The sequence below is a fragment of the Leuciscus leuciscus genome (assembly GCF_965113295.1).
Source record: "Leuciscus leuciscus genome assembly, chromosome: 23".
NCBI lineage: Eukaryota > Metazoa > Chordata > Actinopteri > Cypriniformes > Leuciscidae > Leuciscus > Leuciscus leuciscus.
In genome coordinates this window covers 21,681,896-21,699,491 of record NC_138747.1, presented here as the reverse complement: position 1 = coordinate 21,699,491, position 17,596 = coordinate 21,681,896, and the positions used below count along the sequence as shown (strand labels likewise).

Here is a 17,596-nt window from a genome sequence, read left to right as displayed (position 1 = left end):
GGGACCAGACATGGAGTTTCCTGAGGTCCGAACACGGGTGCAATAGGGTGCCCCGTCTCTGAGAGAGCAGGTCCTCTCTCAGAGGAATGGGCCAGGGAGGGGCTGTTACTAGTTCCTAGTTCCGGGAACCAGGTCCGGTTGGGCCAAACGGCGCAATAAGCAAGACCTGCTCTTCGTCCTCCCTGACTTTGCACAGGGTCTGTGCAAAAAGGCTCACTGGGGGAAACACATATTTGCGAAGACCCTGGGGCCAGCAGGGTCCCCTCGGTCAGGAAGTAAAACAGCTGGCAGTGCGATGTGTCCGGGGCGACAAACAGATCTAACTGTGCGGCCCCGAAGCGCATCCAAATCAGCTGGACCACCTGGGGGTGGAAGCTCGTCGGCTGCACGGTTGAGCAGGCCGGGAATGTAAATGGCACAAAGCGACCTCAGATGCTTCTGACTCCAAGGAGGAGATGGCGGGCGAGCTGTGACATGCGGCGGGAGCGTAGACCACCCTGGCGGTTGATGTACACAACGGTCGCAGTGCTGTCCATACGGACCAGTGGCGGAACAGAATGATTCAACAAAAAAGTTCTCCGCCCGGCCCTCCTCCGCGGAAGGGCAGCTGACTCTGGGTCGCTCATCTCAAGGGTGCTGAGACAGGTGGTGCCGTCTTCCTGCGAAAGCTCAACGTGACAGTAGAGCTGGCTGTGGCGGAGGTTTTTTTTTTTTTGCAGGGAACTGACACCCTTGGCGACAAACAGACTGAGGGGCAGCCCACCAGTGACTCAGGGAGCACATTGAGGCAAGCTTTTGGTTACCTCAGCCTGCTTTTGAACGGAGAACCAACAGTCTCCAACAGTGTCGCCGAAAGGCCACCTCGTGAGATGGGAGCATTGAGAAAGCGAACTTTGGCGATGTCTCACACCTCTGCAAGGTTTAGCCAGGGGGCACTTCTGGACCACTAGGGTGGACATCATCTGGCCGAGGGCCAGCGCTGTGACTTTAAACACGGTCAGTCACCAGGCGCAGCTCAACCCCGACTCAGAACTACCCTCATGCATTATGACTGTTTTTTTGCAGGGGGGCTGTCACATGCAGGGAAGAGGCGGTCTGCAGTAGCACTGCCACCCCACCATTGAGGGTAGTGAGAGAGGAAAAACTTTCTGCAGCTTTTGGCAGGTTTGGCTTGCCATATTGCAAAAAAGTTTTCACACACATCCGGGAAGGCACGGGGGCGGGGCAAGGTGATTACGCGCCGCACTGCGCCCCCAGTGTAACCCGGGAAAGCATGGCTGTCAAGTCTGAATCTGATTCAGCATGAGCATGCACACCATTAAAGTGGGAGCTCAGCATCATCTTCATTTCCAGAGTGTAACAGCCCTCTCTCTGATGCAGCAATCGACGTCTAATCCTCCCCTGGAACCCCGAATGAAATGCTAGGTCCATCATAAGAATGACCAGCATCCCATCCAGAAGCACAAACAGGATGATAGTGCAAGCCTGATGTGAGCACTCACATTCTAATTTAAGGCGCAACATTCTGAGCTGTGAAAACAGCTGTTTTGCTCTCTGTGAGATCGAGGCCAGCGCTGTCTGGCTGACCTAAAAAAGAGTGGTGGGATCCGAACACCATGCTTTGTGGTGGAAAAGAAAGCTCACGACTCGAGCACACTCGAAGCCCCATGCTGCACAAAGACAAAATTATACATTTTGTGTCAGGGCTCTGTCACAAAACCAAGAATAAACCAGACCGAAGTGAAAGTACACAGTACCATGTGTACTTAACTAACAGAGTTGGGCAAGTAACTTCTAAAATGTAATATATTCTATATTAGAGTAATTAGTCATTTTAAAATAATTAGTTACATTACAATATTACTGTGGTGAGCAGGATGAGCCAGAGGGCCGTGAGAGACCGGTGCTTCACGCAGGTGTCACTCATTAGTTATCATGCCACCGACCTCGCGCTGCTCTCTCGCGGCCCTCGTCCTGCTCATCACAATTACTGTCTCTGAATTGTAATGCGTAACACTGCGTTTGCGTTACTTTTCAGTTACTTTCACAAAAATAACCACAGAAGTATTACTAGGCATTCTGAAATGCTAGAATTTTGTTTATGGCTGCTCATTATACATCCAGTGGAAGGTAATGTGGTATAGCAAAATGACTGTGTAGTAGGCTCATGGCGCAATACAATCACTGTTAGAATCACAAAAGTCATGTAAATTATGGTAGAGATACCAAACAGAAAAGAGCTAGAGCCCACTATAATGCAACCTATAGCCTAATGACATGGCAAGACACACAACCTCTTTTTCTTTTTCTTTCAAATTTTTTCTTTTTTCTTTTTTTATTCAAGTTAACAGCACAAACCTAGCATGCATTGGGTGGACATAGCTTATGCTTTATCTAGAATCAAAAAGTGCTCTTGGAGGAATATGGCTCAAGGAATATAACTCAGTCATTTCAGTCCAACTTAAAAATTAACATGTAGGCTAAACATACAATTGCTAATAAATAAAACGGGTCAAACGGGGGAACACTGCTATTTGCCAAACAATGCCTAAAATATATAGGCTACCAAACAAAGGCCGGTAAAATTTAAATAACTTATAGCTAAACCTATAGCTAATGGCTCTGTGGAGCTAGCTAGCACATTTTTCAAGAATACAAAAAAGTAATAAAATAAAAGTACTTGGGCCAATTAGGCATCATAGGAAATATAGCTCAGTCATTTCATCTTCACGAAAGTGTAAGCTTGACTATGTTAAAAACACAAATAGGAAAACTGAAATTAAAAAATAAAGGGTAAACAGGAAAGCAGTTACTGCCAAGTATACAACAGAGGTAGCACACAGCCAAACAAGGCTGGTAAAATAAATAGAACTATGAAGACACTTATGGCCTAGATCTATACCACCATACTTATATTTATATGGAGGGCTAGTCTATTCCACTACCCACTTGATTGTAATATCTGTTGAAGCGCATCAGGACAAGGCACTGAAAGCATCTCCCAAGACTGAAAAGTCTTTCTACTGCTGCACTGGATGCTGATGGGGCATTATAGCGGAGTATGATTTTTTATTTTTTTATTTTTTATTTTTTATTTATTGTTGTTGTTTTTTTGTTTTGTTTTAATTCTTGGAAACTGCTGCATATAAGACATTACCTCAGTTTCCACTGACATTGCGGTGCATCAGCCATGGCATTGTGATGTTCATCAAAGGAAACATCCTTTTCGCGACAGCAGCAGGTTGAGGGGTATCGGGCATCAGGGCTGCAGACTGTTCTGGTGTTAGGGAGCAGCACTCCTTCATGAGTAGGAAATTAATGTGGTCTTTTCTTGCTGCTTCTTTTACCCAGCGCAGTGAGACAGCGGCCAGTAGCGCTTCTTTTGAATTACTTGTTGCGGCAAATCGAGTTTTGATTGCTCCCACAATAACTTCAGGCAGCCCATTGGTTATTTGCGATATGCCATTTTTGTTGCTAAAGTTTTGTCCATGAGAACTTCTAGCGTTGGTTTAAGCCTTCCATAAAAACAAGTGTCCTCACCTTGTAGGATGTCCAGTGCGTCAGTGAGAGGCATTCCTGTGAACCAAAGTGTTGGCGTTGTAACAGTCACCGCCTGTCACAGGGTTTCTTTTAGTTCAATGGGCATTATGCACAGCTGCACTACTTCCTGAACTTCAGCCAGCTCCTTTGTTTCCTGTCTGCCATTATTGGACAAACTGATTAATCCAGGTGGTCAGGCACACCTGAATTAATCAGTTTGTCCAATAATGGCAGACTAGTGCTGCGTTCCAGTCCACTTTTAGACATGTGCTGCGTTCCAGTCCACTTTTAGACACGCACTTGCGAACTTCCCTAAGCACTTCCCCTTGGGGGAATCCCTGCCGCCATTTTGAAGTGCGTGCCACTTCGTGAAGTGGACGAGGGAAGTTTATATGGACAGACCCTCGTTCCCTCGATTTTGACCGAGGGAGCGAGTCTGCTTCAAATGTACACTTCAGGCACCTATATGTCCCACAATGCAGTACGATTGTGACGTCACCACATATCTCATCTAATCACCACCACAACAGACAACTCTATGATATATTAATAATATATATTTTTAATTTAAAACAACCCAAACACACCTATAAACATTTGGATGCTGCATTAAACAAATTCTTAAAGGGAAAAAAAATGTAAATAATAAATCAACTCCACAGCTGATTCCAAGTGATCAAGGGCTTAGGACGTTCCAATTCAGCCCATTGCAGTTTCCGCCAGTAGTGAGCACTCGCAATGACGTACATCCGAGTGAACGAGACGGAGGGAAGTTTGCGAGTGAAGGGCATGACAATTTTGGACTGGAACGCAGCCAGGAAACAAAGGAGCTGGCTGAAGTTCAGGAAGTAGTGCAGCTGTGCATAAAGCCCATTGTGGGTGCTATTTTTTTCCTAGCCACTAGGGGGATACAAGAGGGCATTTTGTATGAGATAAAACAGGAAGCAGTAGAGTAAGTGCTAAGGTCTGTTTGATGCTGCCTCATGGTTGTTTGATTACTGGTTCCCAATCCTGTTTGAGAAACTGTTTGTTTCCTGCTCAAACATAAGTTGAATTGTTTGTATGAATTGTTTGGGTGAACTGATGTGGAATCTATATAGTTTAATTGATGTGTTTGATGTTTTCTTGTAGAGGATTTGTTTGGGATATAACTATTGCTCATCAGCTGTGGATACTGCTAAGTGTTTGACTCTGCTTATACTACTGAAGCACTCTTCTGATTCATTTGCTGGGAAACATTATGACTCACCAAACAACTAAGCGTTGGACAACCTTCTAATTCATCACTATCCACCTTTGCACCTATGTTCAAACTACAGATAAGACTGGTTTCTTTCATTTTCTGAACTGTTGGGGTTCGTGAGCCTCAGAGGACTATGTTGGACATTTCGATATACCTACATGTATATACTAGCTCATGAATGAATTGTATCTCTGTATACAGGTGTATGTTTTGTGATATATTGGGTTTTTGGATAATGAATGAATGAGTAAAGCTTTAAATATATGAAGAAAGAAACACTACACTTGTTTGTATAAGAGTTTATTTTAGATCTTTTCCAATTGAGATAAATTGAGCATTGCACACAAGGTGACTCCCCTTTTCAAAAGTAGCTTGACCAGTGCAAAGAAGCTGGGACTGTTATAGCGTCATAGAATGAGTTCCACCGTGTTACTGTGGGGAGAATCAACTTTCTATCACTGATCTCTTACAGACACTCTTTTGCAACTGTGAAGAGACTGGCCTTTGTCCACAGCGCCGAACATTAGGCTGTAGCATTACGATACACAGCCCTCGATTCTGGATTAGATGCCAGACATTTATAAACCTCATTGTTTGCAATTAGATTAAGTGTGTGGGCTGCGCATCTATGGTGGGGAGGCAATACACATAGCCTCCTCCCTCTCCTCCCTCTCCTATGCAGGCTGCTGCTGATGCTCCTTGAATACCTTCACAAAGTTACTCATTACTGTACTGGGCTCGACATTAAGCCTTGTCATGCTTGAAATTGGTCATTCACTTTCATTCAAAAAAGTTGCTTGTCTGGAAATTTGATTTTTTTTGTGTTGTAATAAATATTATTTAATCCGAAACAATATTCGGATCATATCAGCTTTGACATTTAATTCTGCATTTTCCCACCTAATCTTATTAAATGCATGCTTCATCTTTCATTTAAAAAAAAAAAAAAAATCCAATTAGAATAATAAGACATTAGGGCTGTTACCAATCAAATTAACTGATTTAAATAAGGTTATGAGATATTTAAAATATTTTTTTTCAATATACAAATAAGAAATTTTGGAAAGAATGATGCTTTTAAACGAAACCACCAGTAGATGGCGGCAGGTGACTTCTTAATGAGTGAGTCATTGAGTAATTAATTCAAACAATTCAAATGGCTGATTTATTCAAGAATAAGGCAGTTGTTTATGTATGGGTCATTGAATCTTTGAATGTACTCGTACTCGTAAAAATGCTCCGATACCAACTTTATAATTAGGCTTTATATTACTGCTTTACAGCAAAATGCTTCACAGTAATATATTACTGTAATATGATTACTTTTGTAATGCATTACTCCCTATTGGAATGGATGCTGTCCATATCTACCATATATCCATATCTATGGCACTTTTCAAATTAAACTACTGTTAAGACCCGTTCACACCAAGAATGATAACTATAAAGATAACTATATTAGGGTCCACACCAGCGGACGATATCGTGCTGTTTATTCTAAGCACATGCTTGTCTGTCTCTTTAAATGCTTGAGCTTGTTACAGCAGGATGGATTCTGATTGGCTGTCAATGTTTTTATCGTTCATCAGCTGGATAAAATAGTTCTAAAAGTGATTCCAATGATATAGTTTCTCTTTGCCGTTATCGTTTATAGCTGTGGAGTGAACTCTGCTATTCTTTAATATTGAGAACAATTTTTAGTACTATATCTTTATTGTTATCTTTATCGTTATTGTCCTTGGTGTGAATGGGCCTTTAGAGTTGAATGAGCAGTTGATTAAAGATAATGGTAACACTTTACAAGAAGGTATCATTTGTTAATCTTAAATTTGTTTTCCCCGATACTTTTTTCTTCCATCCAAAACGTGTGCTATCTTTTGAATGACACCGATAAAGGCCAACTGTAAGGCAAACGTGTCCTCAGTAGATCGACTATTTCTGAAATGGACTAGATACTTTGTGCCAAGATCCTATTAAAAGTGCAGATTTAATTACATGCCTTTAATGGACATAACTTGGCCTAGCTGTTCACATTTTAGTTTTATTCTAATTTAGATTATTTTTGTTTTGTTGGTATCATGCTGTTTGACTTCAGTGATTAATAGTATTTTTTGTTTGTTTCCTACAGCTGAACCTCTGGTGCAGGTGGATGGGAAACCCAGCTGTTGTTTCTTCAAGTTCAGTCCAAAACTGATGTTCACCAAGGTCCTGAAAGCCCAGCTGTGGGTTTATCTGCGGCCACTACAGCAAACTTCCACTGTTTATCTGCAGATCCTTCGCCTTAAACCTATCACTGAGCAAGGAAGCAGACACATCCGCATCCGGTCACTCAAGATTGAGCTCAATTCTCAAGCGGGTCATTGGCAGAGCATTGATTTCAAACATGTGTTGCAGAACTGGTTCAAGCAGCCCCATACAAACTGGGGCATTGATATAAATGCCTATGATGAGAGTGGCAACGACCTGGCTGTGACGTCTCTGCGGCCTGGAGAGGAAGGACTGGTAAGGACCCTTAGACCTGCTAGACTATTAAAAATAAGCCGTTTCTCAATATGCGTTCTTGTCTGTACTTGTGTTCTTGTGTACTTGTGAAACGTCATCAGTCTCTGCCCAAGTACTGTTCCAATTCAAAGTTCACATCTAGCCAAGTCCAGTTCAAATCCCCGGATGTGTTCTTGATCCGCCCCTTTTACCGAGGATGCATCGAGAGGTGACTTGTGCGGACTTGAGTCAGCCAGGTATCCCAGAATGCATCTCACACCAACCAGCAAGCGTCAATAGCAGGAGAAACCCCGCGTAATTTAAAAATACTGCTGTAATTGTGTCACGAAAGTATTTCAGGTGAGAATGCAGTTGTTTAAAGCTCAAATCTTAAAAAAATATAGCGCCTATTTGAAAATTTGATCTGACGTTTTCGGAGTTGTGAGAACCAGGCAATCGGACGCTCGGTGCTCATGTACCCCGCCGAGAACAGCCTTTCCTCGGCTAGTGCTGCTGACGTTTGCCGCTGGCTCGGATGTCTCTAGTCTAGTGGTTTAACATGAGATATAAATCGTCTTGTGTATATCTAACGGGCGATTTATTTATTTTATTTGTCTCATTAATCTATAATTTGTTCCCTGGCAAAACGTTTTAGCTGAGGGCAAAGTGAAGTTTCATAGCTTTATTTAGTCTATTTAACTTTAACGTTATGAGCTGACTTATGTTTGACTGAATCTTTTGCTTTATTATTGTATAGCTTCTTATACCTTTTAGGCTACTTATACTTTTATAATGGCTATTATTGATCATTAAAACTGACATTTAACAAAAAAGGTTATGTCATTTTATTTTATATATTTAAAACATATAAAATATTTTATTACATATTATATTTTAGTATACATGTTGCCTACATTCTCTTCACTGTATGTAGCCTACATATATAATAAAATAAAATGACACAACCCTGTCTCTTTTTGCTAAATGTTAGTTTAATGATCAATATTATAATGTTTTTTATGTATCATATTTTTAAAATGAAAACAAAAAGAGTCGGAGTTGTGTTTTATATTTCGTGTTGTTATAAATATATGTAGTAAAGATAATCAATTGTGTTGCCTGAACCACATTTGTGTGGCCATTATGTTTAAGATTTTTTTTAATGAAAATGAAAAGAGGCAGAGTGGTGGTTTATAACATATTTTGTTTTATTTGTAGCCTAGATATACATAAAGAGATAACCGGAGTAGCCAGAGCAAGCTGAGTGACGCTATCCAGTACGCCGCTGTTCCATTTGCAGAATTAACTTGTCAAGTCCGAACTACCAAGGACTCAAGTCCGAAGTTTGCGTACTTGGTATTGAGAAACGGCTATAGAGATTTCTGTTTCAAAGAAAATGTTATAATCTTAACATTTTTGTTCATCGAAGAATCATCCATGCAAATAAATGACAGCATTGGCATTCCTACTCATTCTACTATTTAGTTTTCTTATTTCAGAAGTTTAAAAATTATCTTTGGAAGAATACTTGTTTGTGCCTGTGTCAATCAAATTGTTAAATAAGGACAAGTGATTTTTTCCCATAAGGTGTGTCTGTATTGTGTTGTACAGTATTTTAGGATTATTTTAATGCTGCGTTCACACCGGACGCGAATAGCGCGTCAAATTCGCGCCTGCCGCGTCTAGTTTGATGCTTGACCACTTTGTGTTAATTCGCGTGTCCAACGCGCGTAAAAACAAAAGTTTGAAGCGAAATTTACGCGCGTCAGAGGTGAAAGTTTTGGCGGCCATCTTTTTTTAGATGTTTATCGAGCATTAGCATTAGCATTAATCGAGAGAGTCACCACTCGTATATGCTCTGGAGAGCAGAAACAGCTGCGTAGGGGACATCGTCGCTGTACTCGGGTCCACCAGACCCTCCGGAGGGTTTCAGGAGTTTCACAATTTGCTCCAGGAGCTAGGTTTGGTGGACCTAACGGTGAGGACGCTGACGAGGACAGCGTAGGCCGCATAAGGCCTCGGCCTCGAGTGGTCGCTGCCTGTCGAGCCCGCGCTCTACAGCCCGGCGCGAGGTTCACCCTCGCCCGCACCCACCTAATCTGTCATTTATTTTTGTTTTGATAATACATGGAGCCAGCCTCCAAAAGTGAAACCTGTCCTGTGATTTTTGTTTTTATACACTAAATTGTGTTTGTTGTCTTTACATTAGAATAATTATGTTTCATATAATCTAGAATAGATATGGAATAAATAGCATTCAATACAAAATGAGTATCTCTCATATATTGAAATCGAGTTTTTATGTGAAAGATTTGCTTTGTTGTGCATTTTAGTCATATTACAAAATAATTGATTGAGGCCAAACATAAAATAACATTATAAACTGTCACTTCACCACGTGACAGCAGCAAGCAGGCTCCTGATTGGTTAACGCGGCGCGAATTGACGCAGAAGTTCAGATTTTTCAACTCGGGCGGCAGACGCGAATTCGCGTCAAACGCGTGAATGCACAAATAGCACTAATAAAATCATTCGCGCGTAACGCGCCAGACGCTCAATTCGCGCGAACTTGACGCGCGAATTAGGCGTATTACCGCGCCGCGCTCTACACCTCATTCGCGCCGCAGGAATTTTTTACGCGCGTAACGCGTCTTTGCATTGACTTAACATTGAAATCACTCGCGCCTGACGCGCTATTCGCGTCCGGTGTGAACGCACCATAAGAGTAACAGGTGATGTTAAAACATTGAATACTGAGTCAACACCAAATTTTACCACTGGGGACAAAAGTATATTTAATTTCATTAATCTATTTTCCATAACAAAGATCCAAGAAGAGATGATGGTGAATTTGTACTAAACTCTAAAAAAGACAAAAAACACAATACAATTTGTCCATACACCTGCTTAGTTTTTCAAATTCTTCTGAAGCCATATATTTCCAATGTGTGAGGAAAAGACTGAAATGTAATTGTTCAGTGATAGTTATTAAATATCATCACACGATCTGATCAAAAGCAGTCATTGATGTACATTTGAGACTCCTGTTTATACAAGGTGCAAAGTACTGATTCAAATGCTGAAGAGGCTAAAGTGCTGATAGTGCAAATTTAAATTGACTCAAATTAATTGTTTCAAATAGAGGTTTGGAGTTACAATTCATGTAAAACGTTCCTTTTTTTGTCTTTTTTTTTTTTGTCCCAGCGGCTTGACCCATTTCTGTATGTCTTCTTCCTCCCCTAATCTCCAGCAGCCGTTCCTGGAGGTCAAGGTTCTTGAAACCACCAAGCGATCACGAAGGAATCTGGGTCTTGACTGTGATGAACACTCCACAGAATCCCGCTGTTGTCGCTACCCGCTCACAGTTGACTTTGAAGCTTTTGGCTGGGACTGGATCATTGCACCTAAACGTTACAAGGCAAACTACTGCTCAGGCCAGTGTGAGTACATGTTCATGCAGAAGTACCCACATACTCATCTGGTGCAGCATGCTAATCCCAGAGGCTCAGCAGGGCCATGCTGCACACCCACAAAGATGTCACCGATAAACATGCTCTACTTCAATGATAAACAGCAGATAATCCATGGCAAAATTCCAGGAATGGTGGTGGACCGTTGTGGCTGTTCATAGAATTGTGCGTTTTGGTTTAGCTAAGGGGAAGTGATGGAGGGAGGGTGTCAGGGATGCAGTCTAAAATCTGCATGTCTCTACAATTTCCTTATATTTTCCTTACATTCTTTGGAAAGAACACTACAAAATGTACAGAGAACAAAAACACATTTGTAGTTTCTTTCGCAAGTCCAACAGAATAGTCCAGGATAAATCCTAATACGATTTCTCAATTTAAATCTAAATTTTGGTTCTACAACAAGACTTGGTTCCATATTTTTTACTTTTGATGCATTGTGCTGGGTAGCTCTGGCCACATTCAAAGAGATTCATAGGTCCAAAATCCCGCTCTTCAGCAAATATATTCTCATTGGCTAAGATTTTGTTAAAATTGAGCCAGCATACTAAAACTTATTCTAGGTTTCCTCCATGTCTATCCATTGAAGAAATGACTGCAGACACATGCGACCCCACCCCCACCACTAATGCTGCTACCACTATGGTGCGACATTCTCAATAATCTAGGTACACTTTCACAACTAGTTTGATCCTCTTTTTACTCTTTTTTTTTTTTAAAGCAAAATGAAAAGGGAAGTGAAAGGAATAATCGTTATTAGGAATTATTATATAAGGAGAAAAGGAACATAACTAATTGTGCTTGTAGCACTATTAATGTGTTTCATCATATGCGATGGACAAAATCATCTTAACGGAAATAACAAAAATAGCTTATTTAAAAAAATAATGTCACATATGTCTAGAGTGTCACACACAGTAATTTAATAGTAATTTGTGTAAAGATAATGTTTCCCATGAACTATAATTTTACATGAATGCTATTTTTAGAAAATGTCTTCTCTGCTTATATAAACTCTGCCTTAAAAGTCTGGTATCAATAAATCAGTGTCAAGGTAAAACAAAATAATACATGTTCATGGCTATATTCACTTGTACTGAATACAGCTGAGTTTTCAGCTGTGCTGAATACAGTTGAGTATAGGTCCCTATGCTGGCAAAAGTATTTACATCAATATAAAAGAACAGATGTCACTATGGATCACAACTATAATGCTCTATCCTGTGTAAATAAGACACTTATTGAATCAGTGTCTGCAATGTAGAGAAAAATAATTTCATTAAATTTTTTCTGTATTTAATCAAATATCATTCCTACCCCTTACCAATCTTTAATGGTACAGTAAACTTATTTAGGAGTGCTGAAAAAGTAAAGGATGGAGAAAGGGGAAAGGTAGAATAGAAAACGTCTCAGGTTACTCATGTAACCATGGTTCCTTGAGAAGGGGAACGAGACACTGCGTCCTCTAGAGAACACAATGGGAAATGCTTCCGACATGACCAGTGGCTTAAGCACGTAGTATCTAAACGCGACAATTGCATTGAACAGCGACAGCCTATGATACCAGTGTGACGTGAGTATAAAAGGGCACCTGAGGAACGCGTCATCCACTTCTTTGTCTGAAGGAGACGTAGCAGGCATCCCAGAAGCCTGGCAATGAGACGCAGTGTCTCGTTCCCCTTCTCAGGGAACCAGGGTTACATGCGTAATCTGCAATGTTCCCTTTCAAATGGGAACTTGCACTGTGTGCTCTAGAGGACACTATTGGGAACAAATACCCACTCTGATATGCTGAGGGGAATGCATGCCTTTGTGACATAAGCACTCAACATTGACTCTACCAACCTGAGGGAGTCAAAATTCCCTTAAGGACACACCAGCTAGCTGTCAATGACACTATTCCCCTACGGCCACTGCCTAAGCTACGTACCCTAAATGAGGAAGGAACAGTTCCTTGCTTCTTCTCTCGCAGGGCCAAATATGGCTTGGCCCGATGGTAATGTTCAAAGGCTTGGAATCATACTTAAAAAAAGATTTTCCTTGAAGGGAATATGACCATAGCCAAAATTACATTAACCCCAGCCTGTCACCTCAGGATGACAACAGCGTAACCCCTAAAACCACCAGGGAGGCTAGTTACACTATTTTGTCAGAAAAAGCTTATGACATGTTTGCCTAAGCAGAATCTCTAGATTTAGCACTAACACAGAGGCCCCCAACAAGAAGGGATTTAATTATTAGAGACAATATCACGTCACACCCGGAATCCAGAGACGACAATCCTGGAAAGTAAAGACTCTACACGGCCCAAGAGGGCTATCCTGGATCTATACATCAATATAGTCTCAGGCTCTCAGAGTCTAACAACTTGTTAATGTAAGTGCACTGAGTTCTTGGGTGCAGAGTTCTCTGCCTAACAACCCTCTAAAGCGAGGAGAGTACTAGCCAGACTCTAGCTTGAGAACAGCTCATCAAGGAGGCTCACAGAGTCATTCAGCTTGATATAACTGTCGAACAGAGCTCTAGGAAGCGAAGTACTCTGCATTACAACCCTCAAAAGCAAGGGGAGTACTACAGCACTTACCATACAGCTAAATTATTTTTAACAGTTTTAAATGATTAAAAACCAACACTAAAGAGCTCAAAGAGCGGAAGCCTCAGCAAAAACTACTCTCTAAACCGAGAGGCCTAACCACACTCTAAGCCAGAGACAGACTTATCAAAGAGGCTCATTTCCAAAGAGACATACACCTTGACAATACTGTCTGTGCAGAGCCCTTGGGAGCGGAGGCCTCAGCAGGACGACTCTCTAGAATGAGAGACAACACTCTAATTGTTGTCACTCAGCCTTAAAGAGAGTTAATCAAGAAGGCTTCTCAAAGAGCCTACACCTTTATTGCTACTGTCTTTATAGAGCTCTACTTTAAAACGACTCTCTAAAATGAGAGGAGGCCAAACAACACTCTACACCAGAGACAGTCTCATCCAAGAGGCCAACATACTGATAACTGTGCATAGCTCAGCAGGAATGACTCTCTCAAACGAGAGGAGGCCTAACGACACTCAGCCCTAAAAACAGTTAACTGAGAAGGCACTCAAAGAGCCTACAACTTCAGTACTACTGTCTGTACGTAGCCCTCTCTAAGAGCAGAGGCCTCTGAAAAATGACCCTCTAAAACGAGAGGAAACCTAACTACACCCTACGCCAGAAATTCTCACGATAGAGGTTTCCAGAGCCATACTGGCTGAAAATACTGTCTGTATGGTAATACTGTCTAAGCAGAGCTCTGGAGAACAGAGGCCTACCAAAATTACTATTTATAACAAGAAGAGGCATAACTTCAGACACTTAACTCTGAAGACAGTACAGACTTTCCTGTGTTACTATCTGTGCAGAGCTCTAAGAATGGAAGCCTAAAAAACGACTCATAAATGAGAGGAGGGCTAACTTCACTCTACACTAAAGACCATCTACCAAGGAGGCTCATAAAAAGCCCCACATCTTGAATAACTACCTATGCAGAGCTCCGGGGAGTGGGGGCCTCAACAGAACGACTCTCTAAAATGAGAAGAAGCCTACACAACTCGACACACCTACACCAAAAGGACAACTCCTGAGGCTCTCAAGAGAACTCTAACACTACCTGTATCAAGCTCTAAGCTAAAAACAGTTTCACCAAGGAGGCTCACAAAGAGACTTACTTCTTGATAGACCTGTCTATACGGAGCTCTAGGGGGAGGGGGCATATGTCCTGCCATTGAGGAGTGATGTAGTATCATAAAGATATAACTGGCAGGATCAGAGCCTTCAATGAGGCCTCAACCAATGAAAAATAGTATGGAGGCATTGACATCTCCATGCTCACGCAATCCCTTCACATTTACTTATTCTATTGTGATAAAAGGATAAATGCGGGCCGAATATGGTTTCTCTTATGATCTTTCTGTCTCACCGTAGAGATCAAAGGGGAAACAGAAGGCTCTAAGGAGCGGGACAGTTATGTCAAGACAGAAATTGCCTTCAAAGTCAGCCACAAGTGATCTCACATCTCCCACGCCACCAAACCAGATCTCAATCTCTTCGTGGCACAGGCCATAACTTCCCACAACCCCATTATTGATATTATAATGACTACTGCACTCTTTCTGCCTCTAATTCCTACACCCTTTCTGCCTCTAACTAGAAACAACACATAGAGCAGTAGCTATATTTGAGCCAACAATAGAAGCCCAAAGAGGAAAAGTTCTTGTTTGACTCCTCCCGTGAATGCATATACCTAGTCAAATACATTCCACCCAAATGCACATACCATATCTTTCAAGAATAGGGACGGCGCAAACTGAGCTTTTTATTGAGAAATCTTCACAATGCACGCAATCAGCTCCCCTGAGAACAAACCATGAATGCTCCTTCACACGTACTTCAAACAAACGGATCCTGAAGACAAAGAAGAGGATGACGTGTTCCTCAGGTGCCCTTTGATACTCACGGTCACACCAGTAATGACGTCATAGGTTGTCGCCGGCCAATGCAGTTGTCCTGTTTAGATACGTGAATCAGACACCGGTCATACCGGATGCATTCCCCATAGTATCCTCTAGAAGACCCAATCGAAAGGAAACTTTTTCTATTCTTCAAAGATGTCCCTTTGTTGAAAACAAAAGCACTATGATGTTGGATAAAAGAGGAGCCTTCTTACAATAAATCTAAGTAATATATGTATATAACAGAAAAGAAAAAAAAGGGGGTGGGGTGGGATGGTGCTGAAGGGTAAAAGATTATTTTGGGCACTCTACTTACCAACAATACATTTTGCACTATGGGAAGTAAATGGCAAGAGGAATCATGTTGTTGTCTCCATTTGTATTTGACCTTTTCAAGCACAAGAATTTGTAGATGGATTTTAATAACTGAAAAATGTCTAAGGAGTTTAGGGTCCATCCATTATACTGTATCTGTTTTATCCTCTTTGAAATCATTCTGCTGAAGCAGCGACTAGAAATTTACCCCCTCTAAGACAAACCATTTCTAAAATGTCAAAACTGGTCTAAGCCTGGAGTTTAAAGAGGTTCTGTTTTGTAATCCTATAAAATCCACAAAACTGAACTCTAAAGCCTTAGCACACTAGATGACACCTCATTAAGTTTCAGCAACTCTTGTTTGTGGCTCAAATAAAAGTGGCCATGCAATGAGAATGCAGGTAACAAAAGTGACTAACAATTTTTACTTTGTTCAGAATAGAAACAAGGTTATATGGGCCAGTAATGATCAGTTAGTCATTTTCAGTAAGTAATTATCTCTACTGAAAACTAAATCAATCACAAAATAAGTAAAAACTACCTCATCAAACAGTTTTAAGTCTTGCATGAAAATTGAAATGAAAATTGACAAATTTTATAATATCTCAAGAGCCAAAATCCTCTATTTAATGGTCAAAATACAAATGCAAGTAATCACATCATTTTTTTTCTCTTGCCATTTCAGTTCTGTCAATGTTGTTTAAAACATTATGACTACTCTGTCAATGTTTTTTAGAACAATATTATTTGAACGATGTACAAGTCTTCTAAAATACCACAGGGTCTCTATTTTAAAGTCCTTTAAGGACACAAAGAAAGTATGGTAAGTATATGGAGATCACAAGCCATCACCCTAAGTTTTACGATTTGAAACCTCTGTATAATATAATGTTCTCAATGTTTTTTTTGTCATACAATATGTGGGGGGAAAAATAATTGGGATCTGTAAATGTGAGAAAAAAATCCAAATGAAAACATTTTACATTACATAGTGTTGAAAGACTCTCTGCTTTGAAGATTTACCTACTCTTTTAATTCGTGTTCAGACACTCTTTATATTGTGTAGAGAAATTAATTATAAAGTAGTTTGGTTTTCATTGCAAAGAAGAAAACTTGTTCATCATTATTTCTGTCCTTGTTTGTTGTTTGATCACTTTTTTGTACAATAAATACTTTATTTAGCTTACAAAAGGACTGCTCCTTCTTTATATACTATGCCAACATTTATGGTGCATCTGACAAGCTAGGAAAAGACATCCGGAGGATTATGGCTCACTTCAATGAGCAATTCATTTATTATAGTATTTATTAATCTTTTTAATGTTTATTTAATAAAAATACAACTGTTCATTGTTTGTTCATGTCATCTCATGTCCATTAAATAATGTTAACAAATACAACTTTTAATTTTAGTGATGTATTAGTAAATGCTGAAATGAACGTTAACCATGATTAATGCTTTAGAATTATTTTTGTCATTGTTATTAACTAATGTAGTTATCTAATGTTAACAAATGAAAGTGTTGTAGCTTGTTGTAAAGTGTTACCACTGTTTTATTTCAATAACTTCTTTATTTGTTTGTCACACCACATTAATATTCAACAGTATTATTGATCTACCTGCTTTGACTCCATTACATGAGAACTAAACTGAGCTGGACGATGACAGCGCTGTTTTCTCCAGCGCGGCTATATATATATATATATATATATGTATATATATATATAAAAATTAACTAAATGAATAACTTTTTTTATAACAAAAATAAACCATCCCTGAACTTACTTAAGCTGGACTTTGTCTGTATTTTCTTCTAGATCTGCTGTACAGCTGAAACAAACTTTGTTGCATTATTTTCCTGTTATCACTGTCAAGCTGCTTTGAAACAATCAGTATTGTAAAAAGCGCTATATAAATAAAGGTGACTTGACTTGACCACATGATCATTTAAATGAAAGGTGCTTGAAAAACATAAGACATGAAAAAACTTGGCAACCAATTATAGAACCTAAAATAAAAACTTCTCTTATTCAGACGAATTTTAACCTTTTTTTTTTCTTCTAA

The 17,596-nt window shown here is 40.2% G+C and overlaps 1 protein-coding gene across 2 annotated transcripts in view; it reads left to right on the top strand.

Annotated features, from left to right (window-relative positions):
• Window positions 1–15,458, top strand: part of gdf11 (growth differentiation factor 11) — an 89,121-nt gene extending 73,663 nt beyond the window's left edge. The window contains exons 2-3 of one of the 2 annotated variants that reach the window (XM_082156776.1): window positions 6,912–7,285; window positions 10,518–15,458. In XM_082156776.1, the coding sequence (XP_082012902.1) occupies window positions 6,912–7,285; window positions 10,518–10,895 (752 nt within the window). In that variant the 3' untranslated portion in view covers window positions 10,896–15,458. Of the gene's footprint in view, window positions 1–6,911; window positions 7,286–10,514 lie in introns of both variants that reach the window. The other variant, XM_082156775.1, reaches the window with a different exon arrangement.
• Window positions 15,459–17,596: the final 2,138 nt, after the last annotated feature.